At 36.2% G+C, this 22,050-nt stretch overlaps 1 protein-coding gene across 3 annotated transcripts in view; it reads left to right on the plus strand.

Annotated features, from left to right (window-relative positions):
* Positions 1-4,093: 4,093 nt before the first annotated feature.
* LOC132789975 (Krueppel-like factor luna) overlaps positions 4,094-22,050 on the plus strand; it is a 92,896-nt gene continuing 74,939 nt past the window's right edge. Inside the window, exons 1-2 of one of the 3 annotated variants that reach the window (XM_060798351.1) lie at positions 4,094-4,942; positions 9,447-10,174. In XM_060798351.1, coding sequence (XP_060654334.1) covers positions 10,073-10,174 — 102 coding nt within the window. In that variant the 5' untranslated portion in view covers positions 4,094-4,942; positions 9,447-10,072. The remainder of the gene's footprint in view (positions 4,943-9,446; positions 10,175-22,050) is intronic. The other 2 variants (XM_060798352.1, XM_060798353.1) reach the window with 2 other exon arrangements.

Below are 22,050 nucleotides of genomic sequence, written 5' to 3' on the forward strand. Positions count from 1 at the left end.
AGTTCGCATAAATTAACTAGACAAACTAATAAATAAAACGTGTGAATATTTTTTGTTGTGAGCATTTATCTAGGGTAACTACTAGTCGAGCATACTCCATACTCTACTTCTTCGCTATGCAATTTAGTGATTAAAATTGAATTACTGTGTTGAAGTGCGTGAAGTTTCGAAAGTGCCAAAGTGACAGAAGTTGAGCATACCCTATTACAATCAACAGAAAAAGAAAAAGAGAAATAAAAAATCAACGAGCACACTCAGTATGCAGTAAATGCAACACTAACGAACATTGCACTTTACGTGGGTGCTGGCAATGCAATAAATTAATGGCCATTTACAAAAGTGCAAAAGGTTTTAAATTATGCGTAAATACGCAGTGTGTGAGAAACTGTGTGGCATGTGTGGCATGCCTCCTCCTGCTGCATGCTGCAACATCGAACATCGAACAGCGAACAGTATCGAGAGGAGTCCAAAGGGAGCTAATTGAATAAAACCTTCATGTGCAGACAACATTTTAACTTGTTGCAAGTGATTTAAACCCGAACCTGTGACAATATCTACGACCAACCATATTTATTTTTCATGCTGCGGTGCGATTAAGCTGAACTGCGGCATCTTCCATTCATTTAATATTACTACATTTATTTGCATAAAACCAAATTAAAGGCGAAATCTCAGACGCGTGGGTTGAGCTGATTATTATTAAATATTTTATTTTACTCACCCAAAAAGAAAATCTTTAATTAAAGTGTCTGACTGCAGCTGACGGTTCTCATTTGTTAATTATTGACAAATATTTAAAATGTTTTAATTTAAAATTAATTTCGTAAGTCAAGCAATTGACGTGCAAAAAAACGGTTTCGTTATTAAAAAAACAGCCAAAGGCATGTAAAAAAATATGCAATATTATTTTACGCTTTTTAGCAGCTGAAAAAGCATCATTCATGTAATTTCATCCATACAAAAATATGTATATGTATGCGTATATGTATATGTATGTGTAAAGCGCATCAGTTGCTCGGTGCTGCGTTAATCCCGGTTTATTTTCATATATTTTCCATTTTTTTTTTTGTATTCTCAAATAGGGGAAATCCATTTGACAGCTTAACAAATTGTTTGCAATAATCAAATTGGAATTTTGTATTTGTAAATTGAAATTATTAATTAATTCGCGCACACTTAAAAGTATTTGGGATTTATGTTCATGGTCTCTAATTATCAATAATTAATTATTACTAATTCAATTGAGACCAGTCGCACACACACACACGTTGTCTCCCTCTCCCTCTCATTATGTGAATTCGATTCGATTTAAATAATTCAGTGGTGTGATGCAATCAATAAAGGAGAACAAGGTATTCACAAGGATTTGTTTTTTGGGGGGTTATCAAAGGGATTCGGCTTCGGCTGATGATGATTTCGAATATTTTCGATAGCCTATTAACGTGCACTCAAGAAATCAGCAAAGTATGCTTAAAGCCCTAAAGATATTCCGAAAAACAAGACGCCGGAGAGGAAAGCGTATAAGACAACAAGCGACATATCATGAATATCAATAGACTTCCATACCCTGCACCATAAAGAGAGAGACTTCTTGGTGGCGTAGTCTGATGAGAATGCATGAAGAGGACAAATACTAAAATGCTATAAGAAGTGACTTTTACAGGGTATTTAGAAATCTCGACTAGATTTACGCACTCTTCTTACACTTTTACATACTCTACTCGCTTGCAAGTGTTGCCGACAAGATTGTCGCTTTCTTTCTCTCTCTCTCTCTCTCTCTCTCTCGCACTTACTTTTTGCGCCCATAAAGATAATGATTAGTGTGATGTGCATAATAATCATACTTGTCTCATATACCACGATTAGTTTCCAATTCATATGCGTCTGCCGCATTATACCATCTTCTTCTTGTTTTATCTATTCTGTTTTTGGCCTTTGCTTGATTTTTGTCGACCACAAATATTACCACGTAAATTATTAATAAATTGAATGGCCATAGCCGTAAAGTTCTCTCCCCCAATGTCGAAGTCCTAGTGTTATGCCCATTGTATTTTTATACCCGCTACCCTTAGGGTAGAAGGGTATTATAACTTTGTGCCGACAGGAAATGTATGTAACAGGTAGAAGGGGGCATCTCCGACCCTATAAAGTATATATATTCTTGATAGCCATGTCCGTCTGTCCGTCTGTCCGTATGAAAGACTGGATCTCAGAGACTATAAGAGATAGAGCCATAATTTTTTTTCGACATCATTTGTTATGTTTGCGCGCAGATCAAGTTTGTTTCAAATTTTTGCCACGCCCCCTTCCGCTCCCGCAAATCAAAAAAAAAATCGAATAACAAGCGTAATTTTAAAGCTAGAGTTACGAATTTTGGTATATACAATAATAACTATAGTAGTTATGATTCCTGATGTTAAAATTGTCGAAGTTATATTATTATTATTATATTTCTTTTATTCAAAATGGGTAGCGGGTATCTCACAGTCGAGTACACTCGACTGTAGCTTTCTTACTTGTTTTTCTTCTTTCTTTCCGATACTTAACATGCAGCAAATGTTTCCATGAATACATTAAATAATTTCTCTGCGCCGCAATTAAAACAACAACAAATATTGAACATTTTAAAATTCGTAAATATAAAGTCTGAGACTGAGCGACTGAAATTATGAAATCATATTATTGGTTGATGATTTTGTTGTTGCTGCTGTTTAAATGGTTAATACAAATACCAGAGAACCGAATGGCAATGGCAAATAGTATTTAAAAAACCACCCTCGTAATACTGCAATAAGTTTAAGGTACTTGACTGCACGACTCCCGACTTCCAACTCCCGACTCCCGATAATGGGCAATTCGGCGCGACGATGTTTGCTCCTTACTTGGAGTTGGTTTGGCGTAGGGAGAGGAGAGGGAGGAGAGGGGACTGCCACTGCGACTGCGGCTCTTTGGCGTGGCATAATTTGTGCCATTTACGGATTTGTGCGACTTCCGCCGTGACGGGTAATTGGGATGTACGACGGGGGCTCAGCAACAAGATGTCAAATTGTCAACGCACCTTAACTTGCCCTAATCTCTATGCATGTGTGTAGAGACGTTGTTGCTGCTTTATGTGCAATTATGCCAACTGCGAGTTGCCTCCTCTCCTCTCTTCTTCTCTCCACTGCTCTGCTTCCTCTTTCCATTCAGTTAGCTGCCACCGACGCTACATTATGTTTGTCATAACTTTCGGATGGAGAACGTGCGCTCGTTTGGCACAAAAGTTCATGCCGATTCCGTATGCTATTTCATTGTTGTTGTTGTTGTTGTTGTTGTTGTTGTATAGTATATATTTAAGTAATGTTTCTCAATTATTTAACTAGCCCGGTTGTTTGCTGCTCTTGGCTTAATTCACGCACTGCTTTCATTTATTATAATAGCAGTTCATTGAGTGAACTTAATAAACTCTATATACAATCAGTTTCGAATAAAGTATGTTTATGTTGTTAGCCACAATAATTTGGGAATTAAAACTGATTTATGCAATATAAATTGATAATTAATTTCTATATTAAATATATTAACAAATTTCAATGCAAAGTACAACATATTTAATTGGATTTTCAAGTTTAAATAATATTACAAATTATAATATTCAATATTCATATTGTTAGGCACCATAATTGATAAATAACAACTGCCATAATAAATTGTAGAATTATTTCAAATGCAAACAGTTAATTAAACATTAACTATTTTTAAAGCTAAACATTTGAAATTAAAATTAATACTTGCCATACAACTATTAAGCATTCACCAACATCAAATGTAACATTATGGTGACTGTTAAATTTTAAATTACTGTTATAGTGCTCACCAATTCGTTAACGTCCACATTTGGCTGTGGTGAGTATGCATGCCGCCTGCTCACACCATACACACCACAGCAAAGAGAGAGAGGCGAGAACATTTGTTTGCTCTCTGAGAGCGCAAGCATAACAGGCAATGTTTGTCTGCTTCATACAAAACAGACAGACGCGCTCTGTGCGCTTAACATGGCGCTGTTAAACATCGTTTAACTTGCACTTGTGACTCTCAGAGAGTAACATCAGCAACAGTCTTGTTTTTACCGGTTACGTTAACGGTTCAACGTGCGTCGCAGTCGGAGTAGTTGTCGGAGTCGCAGTCGCGTCGCAGTTATCACAAAACGATAGCAGTCAAAGCATTACTACTACTCTACAACTACTACTACTACTTTTCTCTGACAGTAGTATCAGCGTGTGTTCTTCCACCAAACAGAAAGCAGCATCCCAGAAAGCGAATATAAAATCGAAATGCACTCGTGCAGCTTGAAAGCTTGTGCGAAAAGATCGGGAATTTGCTAGTGTATGGCTATTTATGTTTATCACGCTATTTAAATAGTATAAGAGTGTGAGTGAGTGTGTGCTTGGTGTAAACAATGGTCTGATAAGAAACGAAACAGTGGCCCACAATGGTTTGATAAACATCAAGTTAAACAACAGTTAGTGCAACTACAATAAGTTGAAGAAGAAGAAGCTAAAGCTGAAGCAGAACAACACCTGTACAAAGTAAATACAAAACATACAAAAAAAAAAAAAACAAAACATCACACGCATTTTGTGACAATAGATTTAACGATTAGATCGCTTCCAAATTCCAACAAGATTAATTATTGTAATACATAAAAAAAAAAGTAAGAGAAGCGCTTTTCGCTGGTTTGTTGTTGTTTGTCCGGCATTCACTACTGTGTCAAGTCATCGTCTTCTATATACATATGTATTTAGCTGTATGCGTACGTATACGTGTGCGTGAGAGTGTGTGTATTTGTAAACAAGTTTTGCGCAAAAGTGCGTCAAAGTAACAAGTGTTGTGGCAGCAACAGCAACAGCAGCGGCTTCAGCAGCAGCAGCAGCAACAACGACGAAAACAACAACTTTAAGAGGTAGTTTTGAAAGAAAATCGAAATGAGTGCACAAGTTTTGAAGCTCAGTGTAACAACTAAAAATTGCCAAGCATGCATTTCCATGTTTACAACTCTAACGCCACAGTCGCCATCTCTCTTTCTCTCTCTCCCCTCTCTTCTTCCCCTACCATCCCGTTAGAGATGACTCAATAACAATAACCGCGAAATTCACGCTAAAAATACGACGAGAATAACACAGACCACCAAGTGTTTAATCATCATCGCAATAACTAAAAAAAAAAGTTCTGAAGCTCGCATTTGTATATAAATTGAAAACATTACGACTTTGCATGCACTACTCAGTTAGCTAATATAAAATCACGTAGCAAAGTTTAAAAGTCGAATGATTCATAAAGTCCAGTAGATTTTAAAATAATTTTTGCGGTTGTCGCCGCTTTATATTAAATATATGTATCGCTATTGTATACAGTCATATAGAACTTTTGTGGAATATCTGAGAAAACAAGTGTTGCGTTTGAATTTATGATTAAAACGAATTGAATCGAATCGTATCGAATGGTTTCCAGTTACAGACCGTCTCTTTTTACATTCTATCAAAAGTAAATAGCAGCAAAAGTATAATCAAAGGTTCCTGGCACGGAGTAAATACTACGATAAAACTGATATCAATTTGTGTTTTATTTTTTTTTTTTGCACTTGTAGATACAATTACTCACCACTGTGGAAAGAAACTATGCACTTAATGCACCATTAAATGGTGTTGAAAATATTTCTTTGCAAATGCAAAACATTCCACAATAAACGACTTTCTCATTCCCATTCAAGTTGAAACATTCTTTAAATATTTTAATAATTTGATACCCGGCATGAGAGGGTGTTATAAGTAAGTGAGAGCTTTGAATCAGATACATTTGTATGAAAATACTAATTTAGGGGATTAAAGAGATCATCATAGAATGCATTGCAATGCCATATGTTGTTGTGTTGTAACAGATTTTACGTTAATTTGATGCTAATCGCTGTGAAACCACAGCGGCTTTGAAATGTGACGGTTTTATTTTTTTTTTTGTGTTTTTGGTTGCTGCTTCTGTTGTTGTTGTTGTTGTTTGTCTTGATGTGTGCAGATGTAATGTCGTGCGATGGTAATGTTTGTTCTTTGTTTTTTTTTTTGTTTTAAAGAGAAAACGCCACTCGAAATGAAATACAAACAAGCAGCAGGCAGTCAGTCAGTCAGTCAGGGAACATAGCAACACATAGCAAACATGTAGTACAACAACAACAACAACAAGAGCAACAACAATCGACCTACAAAAATAGACAGCAAGGAAAAATGCTCCTTGTATTCGCTTTTATTTTAAGCAATTCACGTGTGAAATTAACAAAGTGTTGATATGTCTGATGGCTTTGGGGATGAGTGAGCACCGAGCAGGGAGCAGAAAGCAGAGGGAGCAGAGGGAGAAGAGGGAGCAGAGGGATGCCGCAGGGTCCAGGGCTCAAAATGGGCAAAGCAGGAAATATTACGCAGCGGGGCAACTTTCTGTGAAAGAGTTGCGTAGGAGAGAGATCAAGTGAGAGTGAGAAAGAGACGGCAAGCAAACACAAAAACACAAACACAAATACAAATACAAACTCAAACACATGCAGTGGAAATGGAAGTGGAAGAATAGCATTCAAATCAAGTTCAGGGAACGAATTCCCATGCGCTGCTGTCGTTATTATTGTTGCATGCAAGCGTCGAGAGTGCTCGACTGGGAAATACCCTACGAATTATCGCAGTTGTTGCTATCGTCTATAAATACGAGTGATGCTGTGGCAGCCACAAAGTAATATATAAATTTATAAAGACTGCCATATGGAGGCGGCAACTAAAATAAATGAAACAGTTCTTGCTGATTAAATACCCACACACACACACACACACACACACATACACAGTCACAAGTCAAGCTTGCAAAAAAAAGAAGCGAAAAAGAATTGAAAAGCCGGGGCTCACGATGCGGCAACGGAAGAAGAGCAGCGACAACAGAGAAGAGAAGAAATAAATTAAAATTCACGTAGGCGGCAAGCGGCAGACGTGAGCATGCTTCACTCTCCCTCTCTCTCTCTCGCTCGCTCGCTCTTTTACTTTGCGTCGCGTAGCCTCTTTGCGTTAAGTTGTTAATTGAAGGGTATTTGAGTCTGCCTGTGTGTGTGTGTATGTTTTTTTATTCAATACAATACATGCTTAAAAATAGATACAATTCAATTGCATTGTAGTCGCGCTCTCTCAAGCTCGCTGCTTTGCCGAGTGTGTACGTGCATACACACACACTCACACACACACACATGCAAGCAGCCGCATGCTGTAAGCGCATTGGAAAACTCTTTGTAAAAGTCTTTCTCAAGTTTTCAACATGCATGTGTTCACATATGTATATGTGTGTGTGTAGGCTAGACTTTGACGGCAGCGCGTGGGAAGTGTTGGATGTTTTGTTAAGTTTTTTGTGGATGTGATTGTTCCATTTTGAAACTTTATATTCGGAAAGTTAATGAACAGCTGCGATCGACACTTACTCGTGGTTTTCGTTAAGTGAAAACCCAATTGGGTCGCCGGTTAATGAGAACTGTTTCACACAAAGCCGAAAACAAATATAATAAAATACTGTTTTAAAATACTGTTTTTGTAACGTAAACTTTTGTCGGCAGAACGAAGCTTTTTCGGTATTTCAATATACTAAAACAATCAATTCTCATCTGCAATGTATTCTTCTTCTTCTATTTTTCAGTATTAAAATTTTAAAATTCAATTTCCTGCATACAATTTTGAATTTTATTTTTTAATCTAATCCATATTTTAATAAATGTTTCTTTAAAAATAATACTTCTGCCAAACTTTTCAAATTTTATTTAAAATATACAATTTATATTCACTAAGCTTTAACTAAGCTTTAATATTTATTTTCCAATTTCACTTTCGAAGCCAAAACATTCAGTATTTATATGAAATATACAATTTTTGTATAGGAAACTTGAACCAGAAACTTTAAGTTTGGCTTTCCCCTATAAACAATAAACTTTTTCAAAACAAAATATTCATTTTCGAATTGCACTTCTAAAGCTTAAACTTTAAAACAATGTTTTAAAATAGACAACTTTTGTTTACTAAACAATTGAAGTCATCTACCACATCTTGGTCAATTTTCGTTTTAAAAAACAATATTTATTTCGGTATTCCAATTTTGAAGGCAAACGCGCTGCGCACATTCTAAAGAGCCGCATTGAAAGCCAAAGATCGGGCCTAGACCCATTCGATGTTGTGATGCAACTCAAAACAAAAACCGGATAAAAACCGACAACAACAACGAAAACAACAACACTCACAAAAAACTGTACAAAATTCAATTCTAAAGCGCACGGTCGTTGGCCGCTTTAACTGCGGGTTGGTTGGTTCGTTGGTTGGTCGGTTGGTTGGTTGGTTCTTTTTCAGTTAACACGAGAAAAACACAGAGAAATATGTTGTAAAAGAGCTAACGAAAACAGGTAGTAAAAATCGACAACGTTGCTGGAGCCCCGTGTGGTTGCCGCATTTTGTTGCTTAGCACACACAGTCAGTGAGAGAGGGACGAGCAACAAAGAGCTTGGAAATTAAAGAAAAATACAACACACATTGAAACAAACGACCGAGCTGCAGACCGAGCTCGAACTCGAACCCGAAACCAAACCCGAAACAACTCGACTCGACTCGATTCGACTCGACTTCACTTCACTCAATCCAGGCTAATACAACAACAATAGCAACAACAAACAGATAGCTATCAGGGCTTGCGAGCGGTGCTCGGTGTCAGTTCCGTGCCGTTGACGACAGACCTGAAAATTTGAGCCGCAACAAAACAGTCCAAACAGTCAACTGACTGTCTGCCTAGCCAACTTATTGCCTATATAGTATGATAGTGTAGTGTGTGCTCAAGTCACTCTCTCGGGTTACTGACCTAAAACTTTGTTTTGATAGTGAAAAGTATTGAGCATGTCTCACATTTGCTTCTATAAAAAAAAAAAATAGAAAGAAAAACAGAATTTTAATATCCAAAGTGATATGATAATTAATTGATTCAATAGAAAATTCCAATTGGACTTCGAACCTTTTTGAGACCATTAAAAAGCTTTATCAATTTTACAGCCAAGCGTGCTCGACAGCGAAATACGCTTTAGTCGAGACTTTTAGTTAAATCAATGTTTGTTGAACCTTTTTTTGTTATTTTAAAGAGTAAAACTTCGTCGAACTAATCGGTTGTTTGTCAGTTATTTATTAATTGCTTTTATAGAATTAATATGAAATTTATTTGTTGTGAAAAAGCCATCAAACTTGATGAATTTGCATAATATTTTATGGTATTGTAGTCCATGCAAATAGAGCACGAATAGCAAAATAAATTGGGTTGGTCTCATTTTCTTTTCCGATTATCTGGCTTCTGTTATTTCATATCAATCATAAACATTTATATTAATGATTATTCTTGCATTTTTTTATTTCTTTTGATTGCAGCTCAAACCAACAAAAACAACTACAACCACAACAACAACAACAACAACAACAACAACAAGAAACGTAACTGCAAAATACAAATTTATAAATAAATAAAAGGAGTACAGTTGAAAAAAAGTTGCAAATAAATAAGAATACATATTAAATAATGTTTTAACACAAAATCAAAATATAGAAATTTCAATAATTATAATAATATACCATAAGTAGTCAGTGCAAGCAAGTTTTTATAGCTGCATCTATATTTGTATCTGTATCTGTATCTGTGTATAAATGCGCGTGTGTTCGTTACGATGGTGTCCAGTGAAATGAAATTAGATGCTCAAGTCCAACAAGCCAAGTCAAATGGCGTGTTGTATAATCTCTAATCAAATCACATATAGTATAAATAATATATATAATCAAAAGTAATTTAAAATATATACCAATTATACTGAGTGTGTATCAAAAAAAAAGCAAAAAGAAAACAAAGCATTTTGTCGTCATCGCTTATAAGTGTCGACAAAATATATCCAAACAAAAAGAAACAACAAAATAATATAATTAATTTTTAACATAAACGGAAACAGGACGGCCTCATCACGGAGTCTTTAGAATTTTTTCCCACTGAGGACGACGATCTCGAGATGGATATATTACCGAGCGGAAATATATTCAACGAATTGGAGCGCATTTGCACAACTGGCTACTTTTCATCGCAGCCATCGATTGAGGATCAATGGCAACAGGTGCGTTCAGCATATTTGTATATAATTAATTACCAAATTTCGTAAATATTTCTGTGACAGTTGTCAAGCACTTTTTATCAGAAAACTTCGCCATACTCTATTATTAACAAAGTGGAAATCACACTTAATATTTGTTAGTATATTTGTAATTAATACTTGTTTATATGTGTGGCAACTTGACGTCAGTGTTCTACATGTTTAGTCTACTATTAATATACCTGAATCAATAGTCTTAGGTGGCGCTATTTTATCTTTGGCTTTAGAGGTTTATTGGACAGTGACTTTGAGTTATGCGTTCACAACAATTTTTGTGTTACGCAACTGTAAAAAAACACAAATTTTTGTCCGTATGAAAATAAATATTATAAAGCCATATGATAATGATAACCGAAAAGTTAGTGCTTTCTCTTTGTGCTTGATAATATATATTATCAGAGCAGTCATTAAAAAATTATAAACGGAGCGTTGTGACTTAGTGGGGAATGAAAGTAAAAAAGGAGACGGCTATCTTATATTTTAAAAGTAAGAAAGAAAGATACTACACTACTCACCTACACAATTTCAATATAAACAATTCCGTGCGATATTATCTTTAAAATATGCTAAGATAAAATATTAAAAACAAATTCTAAACAATACTAAAGTCTACATATACTACTCCACTCAAAATATACCATACGTTACTTTAGTATAATATCATTAATTTGTACTAAAATCTACACATACCCCTACATTCCAAATATACTATACTTTTCGTTAGTATATTTTCATTAATTTGTGTAAATAAGTACGTTTATTGACGAGCGTGCTTTCTTGTGTAATATATAAAAATACTACTACACTCCAAATATACTATACTTTATGTTAGTATATTTTCGGAAATGTTTGCTAATAAGTACGTTTATTGACGAGCATGTTTTGTTGTAGCATTCATACTTAAATACTTGGTTGCTAAGGCCCTGAAATTAAATGAAGAAGTACAGAACTATGCACACATACTTAAGCATACCACATTAAAAAGCGGTATTCAAATTGAAATTCACACTCGCACTCATCACGCATTTCATATGCTGAATCATAGTCTTTCTCTGCGATTAGTTTACGGAAATTTACATGTTTATTTTATGTTTTGTGTTGTATTGTACATTGTACATTGTACATTCCAAGTTTGGTGTATTTAGCTGCAAAAGATCGACATGATCATCGCACTGACAGACACAACATGACAAGGGGAATTGGCTGATTCGACTAGGCTTTTGATGCTGATCAAGTACACACACACACAAACACACACAAATATACTTACTTTAAACATGGCCATGCTTTTGCTGCCTTTTTCAATTTGAATAGAATTTATCAGAGTCTTTTGAGCTTATTTCAATACGCAAATGGTATAAAAAGCCGCATGTTGCGGCCGCATAATATATAAATATATGTACATATATCTGTGTATGCTATATAAAAAAGTACTTTGTTTATAAATATTTTTTCTAAAATTTGCACAAAAAAAAAAGGAAAACAAAATATATACAAATAAAATATAGATGTGGCCATAAATTAGCAGTCGCCGTCGCTGTCGGTTATCATCTGAGTAAACACACACACACACACATACACCCATACGCATTTGTAGATATGTATTAATCGCACAATGTGTATATTTGTGTGTTAGTATTATTATTTTTTTTCGAACAGCATTTTGGCAAACATTAAGCGAGTGTTTGTATGTATAAATTTATAGGCATACATACAGACATACATACATACATACTTGCATATAATCATGTTTATGTGCGAATTCTCATTTCTGTGTTTTATTTTGTTCGCTTCGCTTGTGTGTGATAAAAGCCAAACACAGCGAGCTTATCAGCCACACCAGCTGATTTGTCAGTTCGTTTTGTTTTTGTTTTATTACTTGTTTCCATTTAATAAGTAAAAGAACAAAAACAAAATGCTGAGACGACTGCTTTATTATCATGTGACGCATACAGAGAACGTTGATTGTGTGTGTGTTTGTGTTTGCCCAGCTTTCGGCCATCTCGAACCAAAGTCGTAATTCACTGGCATGCAAAAGAGATAACGTGGCTACTGTTTGTTGCCCCTCATCACCCCCAAGCACACACACACACAGATACACACACACACAGTTACCCGCAGAAGAAGTATCTCTAAGTGAAGACATTATCTTAGCTGTTTACATTTTGTTTGCTATTTACGCACACATTCCGTTCATGCAATTTTGTTTATTAATATCGCGTGTTTTATTATAACATATTGCTTATTTATTTACACTATTTTCAATTACCTGCCAGCTAATTTGAAATATTTTAAGAATTTCGTGAGCATCGAAAAAATATCGAACAACTGAAATGAAACCCTGGAATTTATTATATACGAGTTGTGGCCAAAAGGTGTGAATTAATGAGCACGCTTTAAGTGCATATAAACCCGAAAATATACACTACTATATTCATAGGAAATAATGCGCCCCAAAGCGTCGCTTTTGTAATTAATATATATATTACTTCGGATGTTTTGCTAATTTCCTGTTCAACTTCCGGTTGCTTCACTTGCTTCACTTGCTTGCTCCTTATTGTTGTTTCAATGAAACTGTTGCTCTCTCTTCTCATTGTTTTTGGGTGTTTGTATTATGTGTAATTTGGACACACAGAGACACTTGTCTCCCATTCGGGGACAGCTGTCATTGTGCTAAAGATGTCGCAACTATTTTTAGCCTTTTGTATGCGCTGTAAATTATGTTCCATGCACATGTGTGTGTGCTTGTGTGTGTGTGCAGTAAATGCGGCGATAATTACGCTGGAATAGATACTTTATTTGGCTGGCTGTTCATTCATATTTGATACATTTTAATTTGTCGCTTTTAACTACGTTATAATCACGCAAAATGCTAGAATTTACCCGCCACTCAACATCTTTTTTTCTCTCAGTTATTAATTACAGTTTTTATACCCGCTACCCATAGGGTAGAAGGGTATTATAACTTTGTGCCGGCAGGAAATGTATGAAACAGGTAGAAGGAGGCATCTCCGACCCTATAAAGAATATATATTCTTGATCAGCGTCAACAGCCGAGATGATATAGCCATGTCCGTCTGTCCGTCCGTCCGTATGAAACACTGGATCTCAGAGACTATAAGAGATAGAGCTATAATTTTTTTTCGACAGCATTTGTTATCTTTGCACGCAGATCAAGTTTGTTTCAAATTTTTGCCACGCCCACTTCCGCCCCGCAAATCAAAAAAATCTAATAACAAGCGTAAATAAAATAAAGCTAGAGTTGCGAATTTTGGTATATACTATAATTACTATAGTAGTTATAATTCCTGAAAATTTGGTTGCGATCAGATAAAAATTGTCGAAGTTATTAAAGAAATACTTTTGTATGGGCAAAAACGCCTACTTACTAGGGGTCTTAGTTGCTTTGGCTGACAATCTGGTATATTGTGCCGTCTATGGTATATTTTGAATGGTGTACTATATCGATATACCAGACATACCATTTGGTATATTTTAGTATTTTTTAGTATTTTCGGTATATTTTGAAAATGATACCGCAATATTTTGCCTTTATTAAAAGTGGGTAGCGGGTATCTTACAGTCGAGCACACTCGACTGTAACTTTCTTACTTGTTTTTGCCAGCCTTTTGTGCGAACTAAGTGGGCTTAAACTGACAAATTATATAGTATGACAGCAGATAGTAAAAAAGTTAGCTTATAATTAAATCATGAATTGAATTTGTTATTTTTGTTAAATGAGAAAAGACAACAGCTGGTTGGGAAAACATTTATTTTATTTTTAAGCTACATTTTGCTATATTGTTATTTACATACGTAACTGTTATTGGCAAAGGCAAAGCCAAAGCCAAAGGCAGTAATGTATGAAATTGAAATTATGCTTTCGAATTGTGCACAGACAAGTGGCGAAATCAGACTGTGAGATGTTGAGTTCTACCCCCGCCCCTCCTTCGTCTAACCTCCCTTACAGACAATATGTAATCAGCAGTTAACGTTTAACACCCTTAGAACGTAACAAACCCAAAAAGAAAACACGTACGGTTTGCAAAGAAGAAAATGTCGAAAAAATAGGAAAAGTGAACACAAAAAATTGGCAAATTCATGAAGACAGATACACGCACAAGCTCACACACATGTGCATATCCTTAGTCACACATACGCATCTACACAAGGATAGATAATAAGCCAAAAGCGACAACGACAACAACAACAACAACAACAAGAAGTACACAGCACCCACTTCATTGACTAACACGTCGCCAATGAATTCCTTCTGGTAGTCCTTGGCCTCCCGGCGAATACGACGCAGAATTTCTTCTTTTTTCGGTTTTTTGAAAAATAGCAAAGGCAGCAGCAGTAGCAACAACAACAACAGTAACTAGAAGAAGAAAGAAAAAGCAATCCGAAATACGTGCAATTGCTGAAAATATGCTCGACGTGGCCCAAAACGTGCGGGCCATGCGTCTGTGTGCCTTAAATACTTGCCATAGCCAAAGCAGCTAGAGACTCGACTCGACTCGACTCGACTCGAGACCCCCAAAAAGTGCGCGACACAACCCTCGGAACCAGCAGAGGTCTAACTCCTAACTCCTGCCTTCCTGCCTGCGTTGAAAATAAACCTAAACTCGCATGCGAATATAGCTGGCTGCCTTCTTTGCACTACTCTGACTGGCGTTTGCCGTTGCTACTCCTATTACCCTCAATCATTTATCATCTTGGCTGCAATTAATCATCAAATGTGCGAGACTACACACACACACACACACACAGTACTCTGTACGTGTGCAAGTTTTCTGTATGTGTGTGCGGCATGTCCTTTACATTTGTTGTGGAGCTGCCCTAGCAGTTATTGGGAACGTGGCTGCTTAATGCGAGAGATGTTGTGAGGCTGTGAGTGTATGAGTGTACTCATACGAGTGAGTATATTCATAATATTAAATGCTAAAATATGAGTTATGTGCATATAATGTGCTCTATACACTCCACTAAAGCTACTTACTACCCCACACACACATAGTTTCCAGCGACAGATGATAGATTAAAACTCGAGTTGATTGCGCCACTCCACCTGGCATTTTCTGACAGACTTAAGTAAAACTGAAGCTGAAACTGTGCAGCAAAAGCCCTTTTAAATTGTGTAATGCCAAGCGTTATTTAATATTTGTAAAAGCTCTTTAGAAATTGCCTAATTCTATCGTAATATTAATTATAATCTCGTCGCAAAGTTTTGCATTTGTTTTGAGAAATTTGTGCTTTTATTTGACACATGCCGGAACTTAATTTGTGATTAGAGTGTTTCCATTTATAGTACATTTATTTATTTGCCAGCTATTATTCATTTAATAAACATTTGCATATTTCTGATTAAGCTGTTGTATTTGTAGAATTTATATCAAAAATACATTGCTGACTGTTACTCAATTTCAAATTGTGCCGGTTGTAAATTCCCTTACTATCGAAACGCTTCGAGAACTAATTTGTAGCGATTTAGCTCAATTGATGGCGGCATGTGCCAAAATTCACAGACAAAATTGTATCAACTACATACATAGATAGATAGATGTGTGTATTGTATATTTGAGAATCATTTGAGCGCGAAATACAGTCGATGAAGAAACGAAAAGATACACACATTCAGTACATAGCATAGACAATTTCATTAACGCACAGCCAATTGCACACTTATTGTTTTATTTTTATGTAAATTGTAAATAAATACAAATCGTTTTCCATTTCTCTGGGCAAACAATATTTGTGCAAGCGTCTTGTGCAAATGTTTATGTTAAAAAAAAAAAACAAAACATGAATATAAAAAGTAGAAATGAACATAACGCGTCAACCCCTCTGTGTGAAATTTTTCCCTCGTCAACAAAAAAATTTTAGAAATGGAATAAAAACATTTTTAAATTTGGTATTTCATATTCTGCACACTTGCTATTTTGTTTAATTTGCATCAAATATACAAACCCGAAATGGCACGCATCCATTCAGACATACAGACATCAGTATATATAAATGTTATACAGGCAAACATTCGCACAATCATAGATACACATATATGTATATGTATACATATGTATGTATATAACATACATCTCGTATATTATTTATCAAAAAGTAAATGCTTCGTACTTGCAATGCTAAACGAGTAACGAGCCTCGTTGCCTAGTTTGAGTATTGCGAGTGTGAATGTGAATGTGAGTGTGTACGAGTGTGTGTATGAGTGTGGGGGTGTGAGTGTGGGTGACGGGGCGTGTGTCGGGGAATTGGATATTGTGAGGGTTGTTTTCGAGTTTAGTCGTCGCGACAGTGCGACAGCGGTACGCTGCCTGCCTCGCTGCCTGCCTCCTGCCCGCCTGTCATGTCCTTATTCGCAAGGGTGCCGCGCCACAAAAACAGCAAAGAAAAAAAAAAAAAGGAAAAACGGAAAAATTCTGTCGTTAAATGTATGTCAGCTGTGCAGGAGGTGGCGGCGACGTTGCTGTTGTTGTTGCTGTTGTGAAGCAGGCTGAAGAGAGAGAGAGAGAGTGGGCACTCAGTTCATATCTGTGATTTGGATGGGCCTAGACAACGGCTCAATATTAAAGCAGTTGACAGTTGTCACAAAAGATCTGCGCCCTGTGGAACTCTTTAATTACCAGCCCTGGAGGAAAACTGGGCCACAATGTTAAGCTGCTGTTCGAGCAAGCGAACGAGCGATTAATTGGCTCGCAAGAAAATCGCTTCAACTAGATTCTATATGTATTTTGGTATTAGGGGAAGACCAATAACAACTGCAAAAAGTAGTGGGAAATGAATAGATCGACTTTGAGATACCCGCTACTCAGTATGATTGATAAAATATACTAAATTATTATACCGAAAAATACTTCAATATACCAAAAGTTTATATTTCGTAAAAATTAATATGCAAAACATTTTAAAAATAGTATTATATACCCAACTATTATACCAAAAAATATACTAAAATATAAAAATACTATTTTTCATATGACAATAATCAAAATAATATGCAAAGGATTACGAAAGCGGCATTATCGTAAAAATAAACCATATTATTATTTCGAAAAAATACTCAAATATACCAAAAGCTATATTCCGTATATTAATATACTACTACATTCAAAATATATCTTCTCATGCCTGTGCAAACATTTCACACAGTTAGCATACCCTTCTCTACCCATAGGGGTAGCGAATATAATCAGAGAAAAATCCAGACATTTGGTCTAGCTACAATAGCTATTGACCCATGGCAACTTTGTTGTCTGGCTGCATCCATATGGCGGCCAAGTAGCCGCACATGCTGGCGTTGAGATACTATTTTCCAATGCTAAGGCACCAGGCACATTCTTTGATTTTTCTCTTGTTTTCTTAATTCATTTTCACTCTCGCAGTGCGGGCCTCAACGCCTGATACGGACCACATGAAATGTGCTATCAGAGGCGCGCCAGTATGTGTCCAGGATTATTACTTCCTGTACGGGCTGATATATGATATGACACACCACAGCTTTGATAAAGAGTGGCGATTATGATGACTCCTTCTTTAAGCAGTTGAATCAGAAACTCTGTTGTGTGGATGTGTCATGGATGGGCAGAGCTCTTGGAATATGAATTTAAAAATGTTGTTTATTTTGTTTGTGCTGCTATGCTTCTCACCCAATTTAGTATAAACATTTTGAAAGCAAAGCACTTCGTACAAAACAGACAGACAGCTGGAAAATAAGTGTTTGTGTGCCGTTTTGTTGTTTGTTGTTGCCCTCTCGCCATATGTTAATCACCCATTCAAACATTTTGGGACTCATATAACATAATCCCAAAACTCTGTTCATCGTTTCGGTCTCGGGCCTGGGAAATACATTTGGCATCCACTGAGAAGCTGAAACTGAAGCTGAAAACAGTGGCACCCCTTCAATGCTGCGTATCCACAGCGTATTTTGGGCTCGTCTCCCTATCATTATTAGTTCAGTTCCCTCCACCTCCAACCCCAACCCAAAGTGCAGGCCCAAGCCCAAAGAGAAGGCAAGCCTTAAAATCAATTTACACACATTACTGTCCCCACTGTCAGAGCTGTGATCTCTGTCCCTGAACTTCTTGTTTGTGTGAGACCTTGCGGCTAAGTGCATCAATTGCCTTGACGCTTTCAGGCATTTGCCTCTTGTCTATCGGCTCTAGTCTCTCTTGTACTCTCCTCAAATTGTATTGAAATTGACAATTGTGCGCACAGACCTAATATCTATTTGGGTTTCCGAAACTAACTGCAAGCAAGTATATTTTTGTTGTTCAAGTGGAGTGGCAACATTCCGCTTGCATTTCAACGAAATTGCAACTAAATTAAATAAACAAAGTACTTGTACATATGTATTTATAAATACAATTCGGATTGTCGACTTCAAGAGTTGAGTTAAAGAAGCTGCTGTGCTATGGGCACGACGACATTCAATGATAATGATTGATGATTGTATGAGGCTGGCTGCCCCTTGAAAAGGGGGGAAAAAGCCAAAGGCAAAGGCAATGGCAAAGCCAAAGATATGGCAAGGCCTTTGTATTGGATTGAGATTGAGAATGAGCTGATAGAAGCCAAAATGCTTCACAGCAACAAAAATAAAATACGAAACATGCTTTTGCCAAAGGAGCTCAGATAACTAGTTTGTATTTATGTTGGCTTTATCAATATTGAGGAAAATACTTTACAAAGATGATATGAAATATTAATGAGCAACCCACACCATTCCTCCGTTCGGATGATAAATGCGATATTTTTCATAGCCTTGCGTATAAATAGCTGTGAACGGGGCGCCATGTAAAAAATAATATGAAATAATAAAAAAAGAATGTTGTTAAAAATGGCTACAAAATTGAATTATAAAGTTAAGCGTTTCTTTTTTTCTTCTTCATATTTTCGAATGGGTTCGAAAGTGTTTCATGTTAGACAAGGTGTTCTACCTCAGACTTAGACTCCCCACGGTTTGCTGCTGCATTCTGCTTTCTCTAAACATCAATTGATGTTTATATGATAATGATTAATGATGCTATTTATTATACATAGTATACAGGGCCTCTCTTTATTTATATATATAAACACAGCAACTCAGAAGTTGAAATACTTTCATGCCTTTTGCATTGCCATTCAATCAACTGACATCGACTTTTTTTGTTGCTGTTGTTGCCTCGTTTGAGCGCAATAATTCTTCGTGTACGATGCCAACTCATTACTAGATATTCATCAAGATTAGGCAAATTGGTGTAATCACTTCTAACTTGCCACATTTCCACTTTGCCCGTTGCTCGTTATTTCTGTTCTGTTTTAAAGGCGGAACTTGTTAATTCTAACTGAAACTAATGATGACAACTTATTTTGGGTCGGTCCAACTGTCTGACTGTCTGACCTAAAGTGCTGACCACTGCGTTTATTGGTTTTTGTAATTAATGATTCTGCACAACCGACCAAACTAACGAGGACTTTCATTTAGCGGCCGGCCAGACAAAGCAGCGGAAATGACTTTTTGCTCCTCCGACAGTAGGTTTCACTTACTTTCGAGACATTTTGACTCTTTTTTCCCTTTTTTTTGTGTGTTAGTATTAAAGATACAAATACAATCTAGAAGCAAGGAACTTTTCATTAATCAAATCTGCTCATTTCTTTCAAATAGAAAAAGCATCTGTGCATTTGACTTTTATGTGTCATTTAGGTGATGGACTTAGGTGTTGGCAAAAAGTGTTGGTCCAGCAATTAGGATGCTTTTTCCTTGAGGTATTGTATTAAAGTGCCAAAGCGGTTGTCGCAGCTGATCCAAAAGGGAAAACAGTGTAAGAAAATGCCATTCATTGTGGTCCAATTAAATGTTTCGAAAACATTTTAAATTAAGCAATGATGACATTTTAATTTTTGAGACATGTCCCTCTTGTACGGTTGTCGGATTTTAATAAAAGCTTGCCTTTTTTATTTGCATTTGGGATAAAGCAAGCAAGCTGCGTCTAGTCCTTAATTTGCTTCGGAGCTCAACCATGCTAACTGCTTCCTGTCGCGTGTCGACACAAAATGAATTGTCAAATCATTTTGATTCGTTCTAGCTGCAAAGAAATATACTCGTATACTATATAGTATATTAGCAATAGCCTTGAAAGTACCTAGAGAGGAAAAATACACAAAAACGGTTGCCAAACAATGGTCGGGGAACGGGGGGAAATTCACTACATAAAACGACCAACAGGCGTCCTTTTGTAATTGAATACGCACAATGAGCCTGCACGTGCAGCCAGGACAATGGAGTGAAACCAGTCTTAATACTTGACCTTCGCACGAGCAGGAGCAAAAAAAAAAAAAAAACACAAAGAAAACAGAAAAGAATCACAAAGGCGACGGCAAAGTGGTTAAGGTGGCAAAAGGCACAATTGCCGGTATTTACTTTTATTTCTGCTAATGAAATCATATAAAAAATTGCACACCTTTCACAGCGCAAAAGAAAAAAAACTAATTACTTAATACTTTCTTCCATTGCAGGTAAATTGACCATTTGTTAATCAAGTGCGTTTGCTGGTAAGATTATACAAATTCCAGTATAAGGATGATAAGCTTTAGGACAATTGCAAATCCAAATAGACACAATATGAGCAGCTTGTTCGGCGTTTCGATATTTTCCTGCCACATTATGAACAATTAATGCTTAAGTTCACAGCTTTTTAAAAGTTTTTTTCAAGGCGTTAATTTCAGTGCTGCTTTGGAGATAAGTTTTTTTCGTAGTATAGAAAAGCGGCTACTTGGTTTTTTGTGACTTGGGTGTGAAAATTATATTCAAATAGAAACTGCCAGCTAAACAGTCATTGAGGAACACCCTTTTTGATTGTAAGCAGCTGCAATAATTGCAGTGAGAATGCTTTAGTCGCAGATGTAGATACCCTATAAAGGCAGAATAATTATATACTAATTTAATAATAATATACTGGAATTTAAATGAAATTTGTATTACATATATTTTCATACTTTTGACGAATAATAGAGGCAGATAATGTGATTATTAATTTTTATTTATTAATTCTTAAAAACTTAAATTTAATGTTTCGAAGCCATGTAATTGCTACTATTTGATTTGGAATTTGTTATTTTTATGTTATTCGATTACTGTAGAGAAAGATGAATTGATTAATAATATATTGAATTTATTAATTTGAATATTTCGAAATTTAAGTGTTATTTAACTTTGAATATATTTAAATTGTATTTTCCCTTCAAAATCATTATACCCTTGCTGCCCTTTTCGAATGGCGATGCAATTTTGTTTTGCTGTTGTTTTTCTTAGCCAGCCAGCGATGTGTGGAACAATTTGTGGTAACTGGCTGTCGGCGTGTTTAGCCCCGCCGATGTATAAACAGTAGTTATTGTTAGTTTTTCTCACTCGACAGTCAGCCAGGCCGCCAGGCAGCGAGCCAGCTAGTGAGCACTCGTATGTCTGCTTGTATAACCTTTTTCATGTTTATGTTAAGTGTTTCTGGTTGGACGTCTTTCATGGCATGGCTTCAATCCATCTTGCAGTCTGAACCAAAGAAAACGTGTCGTTTCAATTTGTGTTTGACTAATGAAAACACATGGCCCTATAAACTACGGTTAGCCACCACTCCGTATGCGTATTCTCTGCGTATTTGCTTTGAAAGCGATGCATTTTCACTTGTCGTCCACGATTCCGCAGAAAAACATTCCGAACATCTATTTATTATAATTTCCAGTGGCTGTTCCCAATTGTGTCATTAAAGTTTTCCCCCTATAACCAGCTATGCAATGCAATGCTTTTGCAAATTAAGCTACACAAAAAGACAAAAAAAAACAGAGAAGAAAAAGAA

The sequence above is a fragment of the Drosophila nasuta genome, chromosome 3, assembly GCF_023558535.2.
Source record: "Drosophila nasuta strain 15112-1781.00 chromosome 3, ASM2355853v1, whole genome shotgun sequence".
Classification (NCBI taxonomy): domain Eukaryota; kingdom Metazoa; phylum Arthropoda; class Insecta; order Diptera; family Drosophilidae; genus Drosophila; species Drosophila nasuta.